Source organism: Tetrao urogallus (assembly GCF_951394365.1).
Source record: "Tetrao urogallus genome assembly, chromosome: 19".
Lineage (NCBI taxonomy): Eukaryota > Metazoa > Chordata > Aves > Galliformes > Phasianidae > Tetrao > Tetrao urogallus.
The window spans coordinates 786,863-809,798 of record NC_136832.1 but is presented as its reverse complement, the minus strand read 5'-3'; the positions used below and the strand labels follow the sequence as shown (position 1 = coordinate 809,798).

The following is a 22,936-nucleotide window of genomic DNA, read 5'->3' as shown; positions in this document are numbered from 1 at the left end:
GGTGCAGCCACGTGGTGTCACGCAGAACATCCTCCCTTGTGCCAACCCCCTGGTCTGGCCCTGCTCTTGCAGCGGTGCTGCTCCAGGTGCCCCCGTGTCCCGCCATGAGTGCCCATGGGGTTGGCATTGGGTGGAGAGGGGATGAACCAGAGGGGGATGCGGCACCTCCTGCTCCTGGGAAGCCCATCCTTGGGGTCCGCCCACATCACCAGTGCCCCACAGAGCACATGGGGACATGGTGCGGTGTCCCGGTGCTACGCAGTCCCACAGCCCCACAGCATCACAGCCCGATACGCCAGCTCGCCCTTCGTTCCAATATAATCTTTATTGGGGAGACTGGTGGGGTTGAACAAGGCCGGGTATAAAACATGGTCATTGTCACAACCAGCGGCGGGAGGCGTTGGCAGAGCAGAACAGAATCGGGATCGGCCCCCATTCCCTGCGCCCTCAGCTCCGGGCAGCAGGGCAGTGCCAAGGCATCGCCTGCCCCACCGCTCCGCAGCCCCATCCCCAGTGGGTGCTGTGCTCTGGGGGCTGCTCCTGGCTCCAGACATGTAGGGTGGGAGGGGGCAGCTCAATGGGGCCCCCGGCTCCCCCAGCCCCGGTGTCCTGGGGGCCGTGCTGGGGCTCAGCCTCCTGCCCCAGTGCTGCGGTGCTCGGCCCTGAGGGAGCACTTGCAAATTATGGCTTTTTCTTTTTCTTTTTTCTTCTTTTTTTTATTTTAGGTTTTTTGTTTTTTTGTTTTTGTTTTTTGCTCTTTTGGCAGCAAACTTCCCCATCCAGATGCTCTGGGGAAAGCAAGACCGTGCACAGGATGTGCTGGACACAGGGTCCATCGCAGCCCCGGGTGGGTGGGCCACAGAGAACAGGTGCAGCTCAATGCCTTTGTGAACACGTAGCGGCCTGGGACGGATGGGGAAAAATCCTCCAAAATGAGGATGAACAGGAGCTTTCCTCAAGGGCTGGCGGAGGGCACGGCCACGTGTCTGCTCGGTGTGGCTGCGACTCGGGCGCACGGAGCGTGGCCTCTGAGACGAAAGCTTTGGCAAATAAATTACAGAGAGGGGGGCGGTGGGGCTGTCCTGGTGCCCATCGCTGGGCACCGCATCTCCTTGGGGCTCCACAGCCACGGGGCGACGAGATCAGTGCCACCATCAGGACAGCGTCTGCTCTGGAGAGAAGGAGCCCGGGGGAGGGTGCTCAGCGCTGGGGACGCACAGGGACGGGCCGTGCCCCCACATCCCCCTCCCCAGTACCACGGGTGCTTGGGGGGCTGCCACCGGCTCTGCGCCACGTCCCAAGGCGCAGCATCCCACCGCCAGCCCATGTCCGTGGCCGTGCTGAGGGCCGGCGCATCCCCACGCGCACGGAGCATCCCACGCCGGGCGCTGCTGACACATACGCTGCCGTCCTCTCCCTCCTGGGGCCGGGGCACAGGGTTCACATGATGGTGCAAGAAGACAGCGGATTTCGGATGTGGCAGGTGCAGGCGGCCCCGCAGTACTGGCGGAAGGTCTGGTAGCAGCTGCGGTCGGTGTCGCTGCTCCACTGCACGGGGTTGGCGGCCAGGGCCTCGGCCGGCAGTCTGTTCAGGATACTGGTGTTGACGGCCAACGCCGCCAGCCCGTAGTCGGTGAAGAGCACGGTCTCCCGCTTGCAGGTGGGGCAGGAGATGAACTTGTACTTGGGGCACGACTCGTAGAGGATCTGCAGACACTCCTCGCACACCGAGTGCAGGCAGGAGAGGATGCGCGGCCGCTTGTTGGTGAAGTTGTACATGTGGCCGCAGGTGGGGCATTCGAGGGGCTCGCAGGGCGTCGAGGGGTGCAGCACGTACTGGTTGACGATCACCTCATCTGATGGCGGCTGCCGGTGGAAGCACACCTCTGAGCTGCCCTTCCGCTGGCTCTGGTACCCACGCTCGCGCCGCGGCAGAGGGGGAGTCCGGGGCAGCGGCAGCGGCGCGGGGGCTGCATCCAACGCCGGGATGTCCCCGCACGCCTGGTTGACGATGATCTCGGACTCAGAGGGCCACGCTCGTTTGGCCACCAGGGGCGGCTCCCGGCGCGGCGCGGGTGTGTAGCGTGGAGGTGCCGCCTGCAGCTCCGAGAACTTTTCCGGGTGGATGATCTTCATCGCCTCCATTTTAATGATGACCTGTTGCCCTTTCAGACACGACATGAGGATCGTTTTCACATTACCGTCCACCGCTCTGGGGTCTCCGAGGGACGCCTGCATGAGGCTACAACATGCCAGCAGCATGCAGTGCTTTCAGTCTTGTTCTGGAGTAGGAGCACGGTGGGCAGCCGGCGGTGTGGGAGCGCATCCTGGGGACGGGGGGATGTGCGGGCGCTGTGTACCCTGTTCTGAGCGCCCCAGGGTGCAGGCGGGAAGGCGCTGCTCACGGCCGCATCCTGCCCAAACTGCCTTTGAGGATGCGCTTGGGCAGGCGATCAAAGCATCTGCTCCCCGCGGGATGTCAGCGTGACATCGCTGTCAGCGGCGGTGTCACCAGCAGCTCCCTTTTGCCTCGGTGGCAGCCCCGCACCGGGAGGGGTGAGCGGATGCCCACGGTGCGGGGCAATGCGGGACGATTTGGGGCAGGGAAGCGCGGCGGGAGTGTGGGCAGCGCCGCGGGGAGGGCGCCCGCCTCCTCCCAGCCTCGGCTCCTGTGTACGCCGTGCGGATCCTCGTGGCGTTGGTGCAGATTCCTCAGCGCTGACTTCCCGGCTCTCCCGCTCGCCGTCACCGCGGGCTCTCACGGGCCGTGCGGCTCATCCCGCCCGGGGCCGGGGCTGCCACGTGCCTCCTCGTTGCGGTGTCGGTGCCTCTGTTTCCAGCTCAGCTCTGTGCTCACTGCAAATGAAAAGCAGGAGGATGTTGGCTGCTGTGCTCCCCGGGGCTCTGCCCGCACAGTGCTGGCGGTGGCTGCGTGCCTCCATCCCGCGGTTCGCTCTCTCAGCACCGGCCCTACCGGTCCCTCCGTCTGCCCCATTTCCCCCGAGGCCCCTCTTGGGAAGGGCCCCGCAGAGCCCTTTGCCCCGGGGGATGCGCCCCGCAGCGCGGGGTCCCCGGCACCCCGACCGGCACACACAGCACCTTCCCGGGGGGGCTCCCGCCGGCCCTCCTCTGCTCAGGGCTCTCGCTCACGTTTAGCCCCTCCTCTGCTCTGTGGATCTATTTTTACCTCTATCGCGCGCTCCTGATCTGTCCCTGCTACCATCGTTCCCTCCTCCTCCTCCTCTCCTCCTCCGCCGCTCCCTGCCCTCGGCCCGGGGTTCGGGGACAGAGGGGGAGGCGGGCAGCTCCCTGGGGACATTTTCTGCCTGGGACAGCGCGGTGACAGCCCCCCCAATCCGGGAAGTGTGAAGGCGCTCTGCTGTGCTCTCCTCCATCATGCCGCAAATCCTGTTAGCAGGACGCCTGCTCCCTGCCAGGCCTGACGGAGGGGGCCGGGGGGGGGGGGGGGGGCATCTGCTTGGGGAGGGGTCAGCGACGTGTTCTGCCTTGGATACCCGAGAGCTGCTGGGGATGGAGCCCGGCTGACCTCGAGGGGTGACACGGGGGGGGGGGGGGGGGGGGGGGGAACTGCTGTGGGGTCCTGTGAGCATCCCGTCCCGCACCCCGCACCCCACGGGCATCCCGGGAGCCCCGCACCCCGAAGCCCCCGCACTCACCCGCAGCAGCGCACGGATACGGCCATCCGGGCAGCGTCCGCCGTCACACCCCTCCGCGCAGGCCCCGCAGCGACACCGAACCCCCGGGGCGACGCAGCCCCCCCCCCAGTCCTCCCCGGCTCTCCGCACACCCGGCTCCTGCTCTCCGCTCCCAGCGCAAAGCCCCGCAAAGCCGCAGCCACAGCCGCAGCCCAGCTGTGCACGCACACATGTGCACATACACGCGTACACACGTGCACATACATACATGTACACGTACATACATGCACATACATGTGCCCCGGCATACATGCGCGCCTGCGCGCCCGCAGGGTGATGCTCCCGGCCCGCGACCGTCCTTACCTGCGGGGCTGCGGCTCTGCGGACGGTGCTCCGGACGCAGGGTCCCGGTGCGGCCCTGCGCCTCGTTCCGGCCCCGCTCGGTGCGGCTAAAGGTTATCTGAAAGGCGCGGGGATGCGGCTCCGGCTTCGGTTCCGCGGGGATGCTGCCGGTTCCGCGCCGCCTCCCTCCCGCTTCCCACGGCCCGGCGGCAGCCTCCGGCCGCTTCCCCGCTCCCGGCGTTGGTGGGAGAGACGATCCTTCGGACAAAGGCCCTGGGGGCACCGCAGAGCCCCGCAGCCGGGCAGCCCCCGTCCTCGGTCCCGCCGCCCCCCCGGCCGCCGCGCCGTGCCCCGCCGAGGGCTGATGCAAGCGGCCGCCGGGCTGAGGGGGGGCTCGGCTGGGTTCGGCAGGTGCAGGCGAGCGGCTCCGCGCGGTGCCGGTTCCCTCCCCGCCGTCCCGCGGGGCTCAGCGCTGCCGGCGGCGCGGCCGCGCTCCCTGCGCGCTCCCGGCGCCCGCAGTGCCGCTGCAGTGGTGCAGCCGGCTCACATTTCTCTCGCTCAGCAGCGGCAGCGCGGGGCCCGCGGCCGCATCGCCCTCCGCCCCGCGCCCGCCCCCTCCGCACGCCGCCGCCCCCCCTGGGGCTCGGCCCCGCTTCCTTCCTGCCCTCCCTCTCCCCAACACGCTGCCCCCCGGGGGGTCCGCCCGCTCCGTGTCGTCCCCAGCTACGGCGTGGGGAGGGGGGGAGGGGGGGGCGCGGTGACTCAGCATTGCGCTGCTGGTGGGGGCAGTTCTGCTGGGGCGGTTAGGGAGGCAGCCCACGGGGATGTCGCTGCGTGCCACGCGGGATTCGGGCTGAGCAATGTCCTGAGCCGATGGCACGCTGCCCCCTGGCCCTGCTGCTGGGCCAGCCCCACGCAGCCCACCTGCAGCCCACGGCTCCGTTGCCAGACCTGCTGCCCAGCTCTGCAGATGAACCCCCACACGCACCTGAGGTCCAAGCCCCACTGAGCATCATCCCGCTTCCTGGGAGCTCTTGCTGTGCCATGGCTTTAAAGGTGGCATTGCTGGGCTCGGCACAGTGTGCGGCTCTGGGCACCCAACTCAGCATCAGGAGTGCAGCGTGCAGGGCTGCTCTCTCAGTTTGGAGCAGGGTGCTCACTGTGCTCCTTTGGGTACTGCTGGGCAGACCTTTGGCACCCTCTTGCTCTCTTCCTTTTCCTTCTGGCCAGCTGGCCTCAGGATTTTGTCTGGTTCTGAGCTTCTCCTCCCTAGTTGCAGTGCCCATTTCCAGCCAGGGATCTCTGTACCAGGACTCCGCTGAGCACTCACCACAATGAAATCCCTGAGCTGTGGAGTCTGGGGCTGCGCTGGGACCAGAAATGGGCACCGTGCTTCACACTGCTGCTTTCACATGTACAGAGCCTATGCATTTTCAACTTTGTCCCCCTGCTGCTGCTGTCCCTTCGAGTGCCACTCTTTGATCACCACCCCCATGTGGCATGGGGCTGCTGCTGTCCCACATCTTCACGGTGCAAAACAGAGATTCCCTTTGATCTTCCCTGTCCTCCATGTCATTTTTTGCCTGGTTTCCCACTGGCACTTTTGGATGCAGATAGCAAGAACCGATGTGTTCTGCCTGAACTCACAGAGCAAAGGAAATTGCAGGAAGTGAGTGAGTGTGAGCCATTTTCTGTTATTAATTCCTGTGGCATCCCTGTGCTGACCCAGCCACGCGGCGTTATTACACTGCTATTTGGCAAGTTAAGCAACAGCTCTATTTAAAAACAATCACAAATACTATCAGGGATCCTTCCTGCTGAATAAAAGTGTGTTGGTGCCAAGGTGCCCGTTGCTTCCCAGTGTCATACATCCATCATTTCCAAACCTTGATGCTACAGATGTAGTGCAAGTTGTAGCACCAATGGTGCAACCACACAGATACACACGGTTATGCCATAAGATAACCTGACCTTACATTTCTTCCCTGTCAGCCCCATCACCCCACAACTGCTCGATCCAGTCACACACTCAGCACTTTATTGCACATCTGGATTAACAGTGCGTTCAGCGATCTGCTCCAATAGGGTTGTTGCTCATCCAACAGGACAAGTGCCAACAGCCCCGGCGCTGCACACTGCCCCAGCATTGAGCTCCCGGCACACGCTGTGCTCCATCGTGTCCCCACAGCCACCTGCATACCTGCCCTGCTGATGATTCATGTCCTGTCTATTTGTTGCCTGCCACTCTTCTTACGGAGTTTGTTTGTCTGGGCCTTGTACACATCAACAGCTCATTCCAAAATGCAGCCAGCTCCTTGCAATGACCAGGTTGTGTACAGGTGAATCACTCAGCACACTGATAATGCACCCAAAAATGAGCTCACTTCCAGCTTTGCAGAGAGCAGCTGTGCTCAGCTGGGCCCTATCAGGTACCTGGTTGTCTCTTTCCTTCTGCGCAGTCTTGAGCAGCAGTGGGGTCAGGATAGGATCCCAACTGCACCCAGCTGAAGTGGCGCTGCTGCAATGGCACAGGGTGAGCCCCATGCAGTGCAGGGTCAGGGCTGGGCTCCCACAGACGGGTGCTTGCCCAGGGTGAGCCAACACAGCTCTGAAGAAGGAATGCTGTTGGAACATTGGCCAAGGAGGCGGTGGAATTCTTGCTGTGAGCTGCTATTTCTGCCCTGGTTGCTCTTTGCAGCAGCAGCAGTGCGTGGGCTGGGGGCCATCAGGCCCTGACCATTTGTGCACTGTTTGAATGCATCTGCAGGGTTGGAAGTGGTTCTTTGTGGGCTTCCAACCCTGTACACGACCCCCAACATGAGAAATGAGGTGCTCAGAATATCTGCAAAGTTCCCATAATGTCCATGTCTCGTCCCTGTGTTGCCATGCACCCGGGGGCTGCAGGGACGCTGAATTCTGTACACACAGTCTCTGTGGGTTCCAAAAGCCCCACCAAGATCCCAGGAGTGATGAGCATTATCTTTATGCTTGAATCACACCGCTGGTGCTGCACATCCACCACGCCTCCCAGTGCCCCCATGCCTCCCAGTGCTCCATGGCAGGATGGGACAGATGGACATGATGAAGGGAAACTGAGGCAGGGGGGTCTGACTGCCATCACCTCCCTCCTGGCCGTGGTGACCGTGACCCCCCAACTCCCTGCTTGCAGACCGGGTGTGCTCAGCCATCTGGGGCTCAGGAGCGGTGCTATGGTTTTTCCAGCTCTTCTGCTGGGAGTCAGTGTAGCAGCCCTGGTGCCTGGACTGCTGTATGGGAGGGATGCACTGTGTCATTGCAGCTGTGACTCTGCTGTCCCCAGCTTTGCTTTGTTTGGGTCCCCAGCAGGGTGTGGGCACAGCCCCAGATCTCCTGCTATCGTGCCAGCCCAGCTTGGGCAGCTGGCACCTGCGCACACAGCACTGCATTGCATTTCCAGCTCACTTGGGGGTGAAGCTGAACCCGAGGCTTTTGCTTTACCTGTGGGAGCAGTGTGGGTGTGCAGCAGCCCGCCCGGCTCTGCGGCTATAGGGGAACATGGGGCCCCAGGTGCCTGTGCCTTTGCTGTGGTTTGAGCAGGGCTGAGCACAGCGTGCAGCACGCAGAGCTGCAGCACAGGGCTCAGCACAGGAAAAGTACAGTGATGCGCAGAGCACAGGAAAAGTGCAGTGATGCGCAGAGCTGGGACAGGCCGGGGCCTGGGGAGCTGGGAATTCCCCGGCAGCACAATGGGCAGTACCCGACTCCCACAGGAGGGGGCTTCCTCCTGCATGGCAGTGATGGCTGTGGGGTGCTCCAGTAACAAGGTGGTTTCCAGGGCTGATGGGCATCACCTGGCCTTGGTTTCCACTGCCTCCTTCCTCTTATTGATTTCTTCCATCCTCTAGGTGCTTCCACAGGGTGCAGGGAACAGAGCCGTTACCCCAGGGCCAGCTCCAAGTGAAAGCCGGAAGAGAGAGCTGCAGTCTGGAAGGGGACTTGGCTGCTGGGGGAGCCACCAAGGGCAGCGCTGTGCACAGACTTGCACCATTGTGAATTGACACTACGTGTCAGGGGCATGCATGGATCTGGGGGGTGCGGGAAGCTGTGCAGAGCTCCAGGCACCACACAGCCTGCAGGATGCTCTGCAGCATTCCTGGACAAGGATGAGGACTCCTATGAGGATGAGTCCTGTCGACAAGGATGAAAGTGCTGCTCTGGGTGCACACCCGAGGGCAAGTGCAGAACAGGGCTTTGCTGATGTGTGATGGGGTCATGGGAGGACCCTGAGTGGTGCAGGAGGCTGCAGCAACACGGGGCTGCTAGGCTGTGTGAGCCCAGTGCTCACAAACACGGCAGACACAAATGGGAGCAGACAGGCTGACTCGAGACGCCAAGCTCCAACCCTGGGAGCTCAGGGCTGCTGTCAGCACGAGATGGCGTGCTCTGAGCCATCCCAGCAGCACTGCACTGCCTCCTGATGCCTGCACTGCAATGCTGTGTCCTGGCATGACCGCTGTGTGGTTCTGCTGGGGGGGTCTCGCCTCCACGCTGCCACCATGCAGTGGGGCTCTGCTCACCCTAGAGCTCATGGGCAGAGAATGTGAGGTCTGTCTGCCCAGATTCATAGGGGATGCACATTGCCAGGGTGAAGAAATAAATGCTCTGCCGTGCTCTGCCCTGTCTGGGGGTGCTCCTGCTTAAGGACCCCCAGCACAATCCCAGGGCTAAGGAGGGGAAGACGGCCTTGATGCATGGGAATGGCTGGGGAAAGCCACAACCCCAGCCTGCGTCGGCGAGTGGAAATTTCATGCGCCTGCCCTAGGTGTTGTGAGGCCAGCAGCTATGGGAGGAAGGTGCCGGCTGAGGTGTGTAGTGCAGAGGAAGGCATCGAGCTGCGCCCACACTGCCTGACCCTGAGGTTGGGACAGAATGGAAACCAGTGCGATGTGGGGCAGCCAACGCTGCAGGGCTGGCAGCTGCAGGACCAGGCAGTGCCATGCTCATCCTCCGAATAGGGCATACAGGGAGCCACAGCCTCCAGACACCAGAATTTGGCAATAGCCCACTCCAAGCAAGCAGCTCCATCCCAGGTGCCCACGTCCCCATGGCGGTGGCCCATCGGGTGTCCCCACGCATGGAGCAGTGCTGATGCCACCACCACGGAGAGGGAAGGACGGGGGTCTGTGGGGCAGCCCGCAGCAGGGAGGGGCATGGCTAATTGGGATAATTGCTACAGCAGGAGAGGGGTGAGCGAGGAGGGGGAAGGCCGGTGAGCGGCAGCAAACAAGGGGCCCTTGTGCATAGGCGGCCCCGGCACGCGGCCCCAGCTCCAGCCGGCAGTGAGAGCCAAACAAACGGGGACTGTTTGAGCCGAGCGAGGACAAGCGGGCGGCAGGACAGAAAGCAGAGCTCTGCTGAGAGCGAGCCGGAGCCAAGGGCTTGGCTGGGAGCTGGGTGCTGAGCGGGCCTAAAGCTTCCCGTGGGTACAGTGCCCCTGCTCCAGCCCAGCTCTTTGCTGGGGACGTGATGCCCATGCTGTCCCCAGCATGGGGACTGGTGGGGCAATGGCAAAGTTCTGAGAGGCACCGGGTCAGCGCAGAGGTGACAACCATTCCCACTGAGGCCATCCCCTGTACATGGAATTCCCCATCATGGAAAAAATAACAGGAAACAGCCTAAAAACGTCCCTCGTTGCAGCTGATGTGACATCTCTGTGTGGCTGTGGCACCGCTGAACCACGAGGTCACGGCGTCGCTGCACACAGCTGCTCACAGTGAAACCAAAAGTGGTTGAGCATGGCTGTGCGTCAGCGCTGCTGCCAGCAGCACGCCTGGCCCCTCCATCTGCAGGAAGCGATTTCTCAGCTCAGAGGAGCACTGATATTTGAAGCAGGAGGCCCGTGCCTGTGCACGTGAGCTGCCGGGCCAGGTGTCCCCAGCTGGGGCTCTTGGGGCCATTTTTCAGTGCACAAATGCTTTCCCTTGGCTGCGCTCTGGGCTGCCCCCAGCTCAGAGCAAGGGATGGCAGCTGCAGCCCAGGGACACAAATCCCACCATGGGTCACTTCCCCAAGTGGGCTTTTCCCAAGAGTGCAATGCTGTGAGGCCACCCCGCAGCAGCCCCATCCCCATGGTCCCCCAGTTAGGCATTTTGTGCCTGGAATGAGCTGCTGGGGCACCGTGTGGGTGCTGGAGTGCGATGCCAATCAAAGCACCTCAGCTCCACTTGCTGCCTCCTGGGCAGGTTCCCAGCCCCAGCACTGGACTGCAGGGAGGAGACGGGAAGGACTTGCTCCAGGCCAGGAAATCCTTGCTTTCTCCCGCAGCACGGCCACAGTGGGCAGCCACAATGCAAGCTTCCCTGTGCTGCTGCCAAGCCCCCACGTGAGCTGGGCTGCAAGCCGCAGGGGAGAGGGACAGCACACGGGTGCAGGCGGCGATAAGAAAAGCAGCTGCTGGCCTGGTTCCTGCATGGGGACACCCGGCAGCCAGCCGGGGGGGGGCTGACCCATGCGATACCGGTCCAAAGTGTGGTGCAGGTCTGGTGACTGTGAGAGCCCTGGGACAGGAGTGCGGCCCCCGGCGGAAGGATTCCCTGTGGTGGGACTGTCTGTGGTGTTCTGGGGTTAACAGAGGGATTGTGAGGGTCCTCAGAGCTCGAGTGGGGTGAGGTGTCCTGTGAGATCATTGTAGGTTCTGGTGTTTGTCAAAAAAAACCACCAAAAAGCTCTGAGTTGGTCATGATGGGCCGTGCGGTGGGTGCCATGGCCCTGCCATGAAGACCGGAGTATATTTTGGAAGCTGTTGAGCCCAGCACCTTCCTCCTGTCCTGGACATCATAAAATGACATATGCAGAGTAGCAGTGTGAGGGCTGGCACGCAATAAGCAGCATCCTGTGACCAGTGGGGCTGCCTCAGGGTGGGCAGCTGTCCCCAGGGCCATGTACTGCTTGTCTCACTGCTGTGCTCAGATCTGTCCCTGCAGCATTCACTGCACTGCAGACCTGTGGAGGGCTGCCTGCACTGGGGACACTGGGACCTGCTGGGAGTGCCGGTGCCTTCCAGGGGTCTGCCCCTTCGAGCTTCCCATTTTGTGCAGTCCCACATTTCTGCATGCTGCCTCCGCCAGTGGGGCTTCTTCTCCCTCTTGTCCATTGGAGAATGGATGCACAGAGACAGCACTCGTGTCGTGACCACGGAAGCCTCCCCTCCTGCACCTCGCCCAGAATGCCACGCACCTCGGGTGGCTCCTGCCTTTCAGTTGCATTTTTTTTCTGCCGACAACTGCAGAAAACGAGGCAGTTCTGCAGTGATCACACGCCTTACTTCTCAGCCGTTTCTTGCTGTGAGTGTGCAGTTCCTAAGCAACCATCGGCTGCAGTCCGGCTGGTCCCAAATCACAGTAGTCCCAAACCACAGCTGGGTCCGCTGCTCGGAGCTCAGGCTGGAGCCATATCCTGCCCATAATTTCCATATGTGCAAAGCAAGCACCAGGTGCGTGGCTGCAGCTCTCAGCTGGCACTGTCTGTCCCTTGCACAGTGCTGGACAGACAGACACTGAAGGATTTTGTCATGTGGCTGCCACAGGATGGGCCGGTTCTGGGGACAGGAGGAGGGGTGACGCTTTTGGATGCTGCCAAGGGCAGATCCAGGCTTTCTGCTCTGAATTGCCCTCCTGGGGAATGACGTGGTGGCCAAAGGAGTGATGTGCTTCCCACAGGGTCAGGGCAGGATGCCCACGCTGGTGCCCATCTGCTGAACCCCTCCTGTGCTTGTGCCCTCTGCCATTGAAATGTTTGGGATGAGGGCTCTCACCATTGTCCCCAGGATGGAGAGGGTCATCACAGCCACCCTGCTGTGTTCCCAGCAGCATGTCCCTGTGCTTCTCAGCGTGCCACAACCTCCACCTCCTCCTCTGCCAGGTTCTCAGCATCTGCCAGAAGAAAGCAAAATCATTCTAATTCCTCCCATTTACCCCCCAGCCTGCCCAGGCAGGGTGAAGTACAAACGTCCCATGGACAAATACCAGCAAAACACCAGGCTGCTATGGTGGCAGAGACAAACCCATGGCTCCATAATGTTCCCTGTGCTGAAAACAAGGAGGAGCTGGCATAGGCACCAGCAGCAGCTGCCTCACCAGTGACTGGAACTCAGTGCTGAATGCCTGAAGAGCATCCTGTGGGTCATTGTAGCTCTTCAAGAGAGTTTTTCACCCTACAAGCATCTCAGATAAAATGCATCAGTATGGAGCATTGGCTCTGCCAGCCGCCCTGTCCAGCCCAGCCCTCCCTGCTGAACCCAGCCCTGTGCCCTCCAGCCTTGGTTCTCAGAATGTGGGAGAATCTGGGTCAAAGCTCCCTGGGAATGGCACAGGGCTGGTGAGCTCTGGGGAGGAAGGGCATGCTGCTGTGAGCCCGAATTCACCAAGTGCTGGGGACATTTTGGCTTCAGGCATCAGCCCAACTACTCTCAAGCAGGAAAGCTGACTTGGTAAAGACTCTGTAGAGACTAAAGAGATTGTAGCTGCTCCTGTTCCTTTCCCTGCAGGGCACCCAAATTTCAGCTTGGAGCTAAACTGGACGTGTCTATGCACAGGAGCATGCATGGATTTTGGAGATGGTGTGACATGGGCAAAGCACAGGATGTTTTGGGGAAGCTCTTGGTACCAGGAAGCAGCTGCTGCTGAACCTCAATCCCTCCTGGGGACAGCAGCCCCAGCCTCACACCCTGCTTGCTGCAGGAACCTGAAGCCCTCATCTTGCCGGGCACCCTTGCAGGGATTAAAGACAGAGCTGGCACAAGACCAGATCACCCGTTGGTAAATGGAGGCTGGGAAGCAGCAGGCCACCAGCTCTGGAGCAGGAGAGCAGCAGCTAGAGCTGAGAGGGCTTCCGGAGGCTGCAGAGAGCCGAGCCGGCGCCGGAGGCTGCGCGCAACGACATTATCCAGGAGAGCGTGGGCTGGGCCAGAGCATCCCCCAGCGCTGCCAGCTGCCACGGGGGGGGCAGCGGGGATGGGGGGGAATTCGTATGAAGGCTGTCCGCTGACCACAGAGACTGCAGTGCTCTCCGAGGCGCTAGCGATGGGATCTTCGCTTTTGAGACCCCCCCGGGAGGGGACGGGCAATGGGGATCCCCGCAGGTGTCGGTAAGCGGAGCCCACTCGTGAGCGGGGCCGTGCGTGGGGCGCGGGGGCAGAGCGCAGGGCAGCTGCTGCCGGGTCCCGCAGCGACACCGCCCGTGCGAGCAGCGACACGGCGGGGCAGAGGGATGGCAGGCAGGACGCTGCGTCGTGGATTTTTAAGCCTACATCTCAATAAATGCAGGAGTCTTTCCTTGGGGAGACAGCTCCGCGTTGCCATCAGGAGCTGCGGGTTCTTCCCACCCAACGCTGGGTGCCGTGGTGCCACAGCGCTCCTCCCGGTCCCCGCGCTGGGGGGAAACTGAGGCACGGAGCCGGGCGGCCCTGGGGAGGTCCGACCTCGCAGTTATCCCAAAGCCCACCCCGATCTCTGCACCCGGTCCCACCTCTCCCGGCTCTCCCCAGCCCCACTTACCCGGCGCTGCGGACCTCGGCGCACTACGCGCGGCGCTCCCGGCGTGGCCGGCTGGGAAATGCAGTCCTGTCCCGCAGAACCCGGAGGACGGGGCAGTTCGTTCTGCAAAGTGCTGTGGGAAACGTAGTTCGAGTCCCGGAGGGGTCAGCAGCGATTCGGAGCCACGCTGCTCCCCAGCTCCACGTGCACGGCCCCATTCCCGCATCCCAACAGCTCCCCCGTGGGATGGGATCCTGCACTCAGCCGCTTGTGGGAAGGCACTGGGGCTCTGCACTTTGGAGGTGTCTGTGCTGACCACAGCATCATCCTACGGCAGAGACATGGCTGGAGCTGGGGATCCGCAGCAGCCCTGTGCTGCCCAGCAGCGTTTGGCCACTGACACAGGAGAGACCATGTGGCTGCAGGCAGCGTGGGACAGGAGCTGTACCCATGCCTGGGGATCTGTCCCCAAGCACCTGACATGTGGATGTGGTGCACAGGAACACAGCCCGAAGTCCTGCAGCCTGAAGCAAAATGCCCACTTTGGACCCAGGGGTGACACACAGGGGACACACGGGTGTCCTGTGAGGTTAGAGAGTAGCAGTGAGGCTGTGGTGGTGCCACTTCCATGCGACTTGTCCTCATGCAGGTGCTGGCCCAGATCCATCTAGGGAGCTTCCATCCTTGCTTCCAAATGGGAAGCAAGGAGCTGGGGAGTGCTGCCCCTGCCGGCAGCCCACAGCTCCACAGGGGCAGAGGTGGGGAGCTGGGGAAGGCCTGGCAGCTGATGATAGTGGAGACGCTGGCCTTGTGGCTCTGGGAATGTGGAAGGATCCACGGCAGTGGGGCTTGGCCTGGGGGCTGGGTTTTCAGTTGGCATCTTCTGAAAAGCCTCACCTTGGTGCAGGACTGGGAGTTGGGTCTCACATGGAGTGTCCCTGTGTGACATCCCTGCCCGCTCTCTGGTACAGGGTGCTGGAAATCAGCATCTCCTTTTGCAGCACAGCTGGTCCAGAGCCAGTGACCCAAGCTTCATGCCAGCTGCGCCCCTCATCCACCCTCCCTGTGTGCTTCACTCCCTAAAGATGCCCTGAGGGCAGGCACAGGGTTAAGACTCTCAAATCCATTGTGGAAAAGGCTCTGTTCAGTGGGTTCCAGCTCGTATGAAGCCAAGGTCCCACAGCAGAACTGCCTGTACCCTTCCCACTGCCCATCTCCACAGCGGGCAGCTCTGGTCCAGCCCCTTTGGTTTGTGCCACTCTCACCGGCACAGTGTTGTGGAGCTCAGTGGGGATCCAGCACTGAGGAGGGACGCAGCCAGGAGGAGCTCAAGAGACCTCCGGGCTGCGGGAAACAGTGCGCAGGGGACTGGGGGCAGGAGGAGCGTGGCTGGGAGGGTTGCGGGGTGCGGAGGGTGCGGTGCGCGGTGCCGCCGCCCGCTGCCCGTGCCAGTGCCCAGCGCGGCTGCCGGGGCCGGGCGGGGCGGGCCGGGGCGGGCCGAGCTGTGCCGCCGCAGGAGGAAGCGCAGCCCGGGGCAGAGCCGCCGTGCAGCCGGCCGGAGCCGCGCGGCTCGGTGAGTACCGGCAGCCCCCTGCCCCGAGCCCCGCCTTCCCCGCCCCGGCCCCCTGCCCCGTTCCCTTTCTTCCCACCCGTCCTGTCTCCTCTCTTCCTCCGTCTGTCCTCTCTCCCTCCTAACTCCCCCCTTTCTCCCAGGCTCGCCCTCCCGAAGCTCCCGCCTCACCTGCTCCTTCCTGGCCCCAGCACTCCGCCTGCCCCCATGGCTGCTCAGGTGTCACCTTCACTGTCGCCCCACTCTGAGGGCCACACGAACGGGTCACTTGTTGGGCTCCTGGGGGGCTGCCAGGGACATGGGAGTGCTCTGCTCCCCACTGTCCCCACAGGTACCTACCCGCCCCGTGCCCTGGCTTCATGAGGTCCCTGTCTTGCAGGAGGTGGGGACTGAGCGCTGCCATCAGGCACAGACGGGGACATGGATCGCGGTGTTACCCTGGAGAACCCCTACGCCAGCGTGAACATCCCACGGTCCCAGTTCCAGCAGAGCTTCATCACTCGCTACCTGGAGGATGAACCTGCATCACCCACCATCATTGCCAACCCCACCGTCGTGCCTGTGCACAGCACAGAGGAGCAGGCGGGCAGCTGGGACAAGCAGCCCGTTTCCACAGAGAAGTCCTGGTCCCGGCCTCTCAATCCCTATGCCAGCATGAAGATGCCCAACGGGGAATCACCCAACTCCTTCTACACTGTCACCCTGGACAAGCCACCCAAGGGCCAAGGGCATGAAGATGGCAGGAGGAGCGGCTGCCGCAGGTGCTTCCCCTGCTGCAGAAAGTGCTGCTGTGTCATCTCCTAAGGGGACAGGTGGGATGTGCAGGGATGTGGCCACCTGGTCTGGACACCCCGGTTCGCTGCCCCATTGCCTGCTCTGGCTGCTGGGAGGTGATTTCATCTGGTTGTCACCCGTGAGCTGTGCAGCCAGTTGCACCAGTGATGGACACCTGCAGCATCCTGAGAGCTCAGAATGGAGCGTGGGGGAGAAGGTTCGATCTGCTGACCCAGCGGAGGCCAAGGAACCCTGGGGACAATGTGTGCCAATGTAGATGCCACTGAGAAAGTGCTCACAATGGGGATGGTGCTGAGCTGAGCTTCCCACTGTGCCCTGTCTGGGGAACCAGTGCGGAGTGGTCAGGAACGCATCCCTGCCTGGGCTGGGGATGCCCTGCCCTCTCCCAGCAGTGTCCCCATGCAATGTCCCGGAGTGCTGCAGTGATGAGCTCAGGGGGTACCACCACTCCTTGCCACACCGCTCGCCTGACAGAGGGAAAGAGGCAGGAGAGACAGACAGACAAAGCAGAGCCGAGTGCTGGCAGCACTCTGGAGCAGTGTTGGCACAGTGCAGGTATTGGGGTGCCAGGACCCTTTGCTGTGCCATACGAAGCTGGCAGTGCACCATCCCCAGCCCTCTGCCACTGCTGAGCACTGCGAGCAGTGGGAGCGGGGCCCACTGCCCTCCTTACAGCACGCCAGGGCAGCTCAGCATTCAGGTCTGGACTGGGGAACAAACCAGCCCTTGTCCTGGGGCAGCTGCGTAAGCACTTGTGGCGGCTGCGGGGATGGGGCAGGGGCCTGGAAAGAGCGCGGGTGTGAGCGGATGACTTCAGTGCGCCACAAATAAATGACAGCCACCTCCTGCCCTGCCAAGGTACGCCTCTTCCCTCTGCCCTTGCTTTTCCGGGATCCTCAAGTTACTTCTTGCTTCTCCAGCTGGGCTCTGTAGTGCAGTGTGGGGGGCACGCAGTCCTTGCCCTTCCCCAAAGCTTAACTCCTTCACCGCTGGCTGAGCTCCTCACCTCACTGCTGCCAGCCCCCCTCCTGCCTCCCCCTACCTGGGTGCTTCCAGCACAACCCACTGTGGCCAGCCTGGGGATGCTGCCCAAGTGCTTGACCTAGCCCTGTGTGTAGTCCCAGCCCTTAGAAAGAGAGAACTCAGCTTTGGGGGTGGTTGGGGAAGAGCTGGGGTCCTGGCTGGGGCAGCTGGGGCATGGGGGCCTTCATGGCACTGCCTGGGCTGGCTGCGACTCCTGGGAGGCCACCAGCACTGGAAGCCTACCTCTGTGGGTGACCACCCCTATAGAAGCCCACCAGCACTGGCAGCCCAACACCCCTCGGGTTCCCACCACCCCTCGTTTCCCACTACTCCTCTGTTCCCATCACCCCAAGACTTCCGGGGCCAGAGAGGCAGAGGCTTGGGATGGGGCCCTGCCAGCTTGGCTCTTCCACCTGGCCCACATCCCACGCTGATGGGTGCCAGAGGGTGTTGCCTCTCACAGGACGATGCTGGCAGGGATGTGGCTCCACACACGTCCTGCACAAGGAGCTCTTGTCTGGACACTGGCAGTGCTGACATGGAGACAAGCAGTGCTGACAGCGAAACAAACTGACCCACCCACCTGTGTTTGCTTTGTGGGCTCCCTGTCCTGGCTGTCAGCCCTTCCCCACCCCAGAGCCCACCCGCAGCGTGGAGGTGGTGGCATGATGGTGACACACGTGTGGGGATGTGCCGTGGGGCAGAGCCCATCTCCCTGCAGCAGCACTGTGTGTCAGCTCTGCCCTTCGCTCTGTGTAACCTTGGGCAGATGACAAACACGGCTGCAGGGCGCCGCCTGCCAGCCCCTGGGCAATGATTAAGCTGAGGTGGGCAGAGGAGGGCTTGGGGATGGGCACTGGGATGGCCACGTGGGGCTTTGGGTGATGCTGGCGGGGGGGGGCGATGGGTGCTGCCTGTGTTCATGGGATCATTAATTCTGTAAGAATCATAGAACCATGGAATGGCTTGGGTTGGAAGGGACCACAAGGATCATCAGGTACAGTTTGGCAGGAAGGGTTTCTAACTGCTAGATCAAGCCCAGCTCAGGCTGCTCGGGGCCCCTTCCACATCCAAGAATGGACACCCACAACCCCTCAGTTGTGGGTCCAACCCAGTCCAAAATCTCCACGTCCTTTCTGTGCTGGGCCCCAGAACTGGATGCAGTCGTTCAGATGCCCCCTCATGAGAGCAGAGCAGAGGGGGGACAATCCCTTCACCTGACAGCCACGACTTTTCTAACATGATGGAGAGCGGCTCAGCAACCACATCAGCCCTGGGATGCATGTCATCCAGCCCCATAGACTTGTATGCATTCATTCTCATGAGTCAGCCTCGGACTTGCTCTGCCCTCACAGTGCGGGGGAATTTGCTCCTCCAGATCCCACCTAGAGGTTCTGGGATGTGATGTTCAGGGATGAGAGAAATACAAGAATCCTGGCTGCCAGTGAAGACTGAGGCAAAGAACCCATTGGATGCCTCAGCCTTCTCCACGTCTGTTGTAGCCAGTTCTCCTTTCCCATCTAGCAGAGGAGCTCTTTGGTCTGTCCCTTGTGACCTCTGTACCTGAAGAATCCCTTCTTGTTGCAAGTCCATCTGCACCTTGGCATTCCTGATCCCATCTGTGCATGTCTGGACAGCATCCCTGTATTCTGCCCTGGTGACACATCCTTGCTTCCACTGCCTGTACGTGCCCTTATCCCTCAGCCTGACCAGCACATCCTGGCCAGGCCATGCCATGCCTCCTCTGCCTGCTTTCTTATTCTGAGGAATGGAGAGCTGTCGTGCTCTCAGACAGGCGTCCTTGAAAAGTATCCAGCTTTGCTCCACTCCTTTGTCTCCCCAGGAGATCTCATCCAACAGCTCCTTACACAGCCTGAAGTTGGCCCTCCTGAATTTCAGGGTCCTGAAGCCACTTTTTGCCAGGCCCACATTCCTCAAGACTATGAATTCAACCAGGGCATGCTCACTGCAGCCCAGGCTGCCACCCATCTTTATATCTTTAATGTTCTCCTCCATGTTGGTGAGCCCCAGGTTCAGCAACGCTTCGCCTCTGATCTATCTGTCCAAGTTATCATCAATGGATTCCAGGAGTCTCCTGGATTGCTTACAGCTTGCTGTGTTGTTTTCCCATCAGAGATCCATGTGGTTGAAATCCCCCACCAGGATGAGAGCCTGTGAGTATGACAGTTCTTGCAGCCGAAGCAAGAACGTTTAGGCAATCAGTTCCCTGTGATCAGGCAGCCTGCAGCAGACCCTGACCACCAGCTGTCCTCTACTCATCTGATCTCAAATCTTAACCCACAGGCTCTCCACCTGTTCCCAACTGTTTCTCAGAGGCAGCTCCTCGTGGTATATCCATTTTTTAACACAGAGGGCAACTCCCCCACCTCTCCTACCTCGCCTATCCCTTTACAAAAGCTTATAGCTCTCAACGGTGGCATTCCAGTGATGTGAACCATCCCACCATGTTTTCACGACAGCAATAAGGTCACAGTTTTCCAACTGTACCACGGTTCCCAACTCCTCCTACTTCTTTCTTGCGCTGTGTGTGTTGGTATAGGGGCAATTCTCTATAGAGGTGGGGTGTTGGCAGGGTGCTGGGTGTGGGGAGGGCGCTGCTGTCCCATGTGGGTGCGGTGTGGGTGGTGATGCGCAGCCCCGGCTCATCTGTAGCAGACCTTTGTACTCTGCAGATGGGGCCTCTCCCTATTCTGCAGTGCCAAAGGTCCCCACGGCTCCTGGGACGGTTTGCAGCTGAGTGCTGGGAACAGATAAACACTTTTCCCACCCACTGGCTGCTGCTAATTGCCCCGCGCCCAGGTTTGGGTGTCTCCGCAGGGCACGCAGAGCTGAGCTGGTTTCAGGCAGCATGTCCCTCAGTGTACCCATGCCACCCAGGGGTCTCCCTGCCCCACCCCAGCCCTGACCACAGGTCCCATGTGTCCCAGTCTGCAGGAATCACAGCAGGGCTGAGGCTGGAGGCAGCTCAGTGTCCACCTGGTCCTATCCCTGCTGCAGCACAGGGTGACCAGGACCGCGTGGCTTCAGAGACCCCACAGCCCCTCTGTGCAGGCACTTATTGATGGGATCCCCCTAAGCCTGCTCTCCTTGCCAGCTTTGGGACATGCAGGACATCCCCAGGCTGCCGGGTGCCCAGCCATCCCCGAGCAGATGGTTACTGAATGGAGCACCCAGTGCCCATCGGTATGCCCAGCGCTGCCCTGGCTGCCAGCATGGGGATGCTACCCCCAACGCGGTCCCGGCAGTGGGATCCCATCCGGTCTGTGCTGCCGAGGACACGTCAGGATACAACTGCTTCGACCCCAAAGCTGCGGTACTGTTCTGCTCCCGAGCACGGGGGTCTCGGTCTCCAGCTCACTCCCCCCTCGCCCCCTCCGGCTCTTCCAGTTCTGGCTTCGTGGGAACAGATTGGGAACCCGCTCCTGCCTGCATTGCTGCCTGCTGCCCTCTCCTGCCCGCAGGCAGAAGTGCTGAGGGCTCCTGGCTGTGCTCTTCCGGGATTCTGGATTTGTCTTTCCAAGCCCTCTGCTCTCCCTGCACGGCTGTGACGCTGCTACTCGCCCCAGGCTGCCACTACCCCCGGGCCAGGCACCAGCACGGACCTGACAGGAGCTCCCGAGGGTCCAGGCTCTGCCCCCCAAGTCTGGCAATGAGCATCGTTTCCAGAAGAGCACTGTGCAGGGACTCCGTCTCCCTGTATTTCCCTGCACGTGGAACCCACGTGCCAGGCAGAAGCTGTGGTGTCTCTGTAGCAGCCCAAGCTCCCCAAGCCCAGCCCTTGTTGTCCTCACCTTTTGGTGACATCTGTCCCATGCATGTCCCAGAGCATCCACAGGGCGATGGGACGTCTGCTGGCCGACATCTGCCCAGAGGTGCCTGGATGAAGATGGAGACGACTTTGCTGCTGCCCAGGTACAGCCTGTGTCCTCCTGTGTTTCAGCCTGGTCTCACAGGAACAGTTTCTCCTGCCAAGGAGGCAGAACAGGTGGCTAACGAATGCTCCCAGGAGGAGAGGGCTTCGATTTCAGAGGGCTTTGTTATCTGGGTGCTCGTAATCCAATCTCCCAGGCTTGGCTTCCAGCAGCAGATCTGATACTCATCTGCCCCTGAAAGGCGAGCCCCTTCACATTACGCAGCCGGGCAGTCGCCAGACCCAATGCTGCTCCCAGGACTGACACAGCCCCCCAGGGTGGTGCAGCCCCTCTGCCGCCTCCCCTGAGGACTTGGGGAGGAGAGCATTCAGGTAGGGATGGGGGACAGGAATGGGGGAAGAAGGGGTACCCACGTGGACCAAAATGCCTTTTGGAGAGGAAGTGGGGTCCTGGTGATCTCTGGGAGAGGGTTGCAAATGTGTTGAGATGATGCTGAACCCACCCCAGTTCCCCCCCACCAACCTGCATGTTCCCTGCTGCTGGCATCCACAGCACAGTGCTCCAGGGCTGGCATGGAGCAGGGCTGTGGCATGGCCTGGCCCTCTGTGCACAGCTCCCAGCTCCTCCCCACCCCATGGTGCCCACTGACCCATAGCCCCATGAAGGCAACTGGGATCCGGCCACCCCCAAATCTTTTGGGAGGAAAGGGGCATTCAGCACAGCTCACGGTGGGGACACAGGGTGACACATGGATAGCATAGCCCCATGGATGAGGGCACCCCAGAGCCCACCATAGGGCAGGGTCCCCAGTAGCCCCAGGAACCCACAGCCACTCCAGCTGCATGGAGCTGCTTCCTGCACTTCGGCTACAAGCTGATGTCCTTTCCCCAGCTTTAGCACTGACACATTTTCTTCCCTCCTCCCTCCCACCCTCCTCCCCCCCCCAGCATGTCCCAGGCTGGTAGCAGCCCCTGTGCAGAGGACGGGGGGCCACGTGCCGAGGCACACACGCGCACCCCAAGCCGGGGCAGCCAGAAGCTTGAGTGCATCATCTGCTACTCCTCATATGACCTGTGTGGCCGGCTGCCTCGCCGGCTCTACTGCGGCCATACCTTCTGCCAGACCTGCCTCAAGCGCCTGGACGCTGTCGCCAATGAGCAGCGCTGGATCCCTTGCCCACAGTGCCGCCAAAATACGCCCACACCACGCGGCGGTGTCACCATGCTCGACCTCGACCTGGCCACTTTTCTCCTCGTCAAGGCTGACAAGGAGCATCCCCGGGTGGCCGCACGCTCCCTGCAGGATGTGGCCACCAAGGACTTGTGCAAGGAGCCGCCGGTCACTCAGCAGCCGCTGGGGCTGTGCCAGGACGCAGTGCCCCGGGCACCGAACCGTGGCTGCTGCCGGCCATGCATCTGCTGTGGGGTGACGGCAGCTTTTGAGATCTGAATGTGGGGACATGAGGACAGCAGGGTTTGGTGGACTGAAGCATTCTGTGCCTCCAAGCTGAGCTCTTGGGGTGCTGCCTGGGTCACATTATGGGAATCTCCACGCCACGCCCCAGAGTCATTGTGGATAGCAGTGGTGGGGTTGTTCTGGTAGTCTAGGAAGGGCTCCAGCTTGTCCATGGGCTTTTTCCCATTCTGCTGGGATTTGGGCTGCAACAAGGGGGATGAGAGTGCTCCCATCCTTCACCCTGCCGACTGACCCCTCCGGCAGCTTCAAACCTGCTCCAGCCATCACAGATGCTCCCAGGACCTAACAGCACAGCTTCTTCATGAATGCAGCTCTGCAGTGGGGACACCTTCACCAGGACAGGTGGCATGGGAGCCTGGCACAGCACACTGACTCAGGGATGCTTCAGGGAGTGTGCCACAGCCTGGAGGTCCCACATCCATTAAACATCTCCTAAGCTGCACATGTTGCATTTGTTGTTCATCCTCATGCTAACTCGGGGCAAGTCTTGCACCCAGAGCAGGAAGCAGGGACCCGCTTTGCCCAATTGCTTTTCTTTGCTTGCTTTGTTTGTCATTTGCGTGAGAAATATGGGGCACTGGGGCAGCTGGACAGTGAAAATTGAGGATGACATTGTCACTGGGGCTCTTTGGATTGATCTTGCCTCCAACTGCTGTGCTCTAGCACAAT

At 61.5% G+C, this 22,936-nt stretch overlaps 3 protein-coding genes across 3 annotated transcripts; 2 read left to right on the top strand and 1 right to left on the bottom strand.

Annotated features, from left to right (window-relative positions):
- Positions 1-1,440: 1,440 nt before the first annotated feature.
- Positions 1,441-2,262, bottom strand: RNF208 (ring finger protein 208; the record flags this gene model as incomplete). The annotated part of the gene is made up of 1 exon (XM_079544894.1): positions 1,441-2,262. One exon carries the CDS (start codon positions 2,260-2,262, stop codon positions 1,441-1,443), a length of 822 nt encoding a protein of 273 aa, XP_079401020.1.
- A 13,238-nt stretch (positions 2,263-15,500) lies between these two features.
- On the top strand, positions 15,501-15,884 carry LOC306953756 (uncharacterized protein; the record flags this gene model as incomplete). The annotated part of the gene is made up of 1 exon (XM_079544728.1): positions 15,501-15,884. One exon carries the CDS (start codon positions 15,501-15,503, stop codon positions 15,882-15,884), a length of 384 nt encoding a protein of 127 aa, XP_079400854.1.
- A 5,855-nt stretch (positions 15,885-21,739) lies between these two features.
- Positions 21,740-22,240, top strand: RNF224 (ring finger protein 224; the record flags this gene model as incomplete). The annotated part of the gene is made up of 1 exon (XM_079544671.1): positions 21,740-22,240. The coding sequence occupies one exon, from the start codon at positions 21,740-21,742 to the stop codon at positions 22,238-22,240; it is 501 nt and encodes a 166-aa protein (XP_079400797.1).
- Positions 22,241-22,936: the final 696 nt, after the last annotated feature.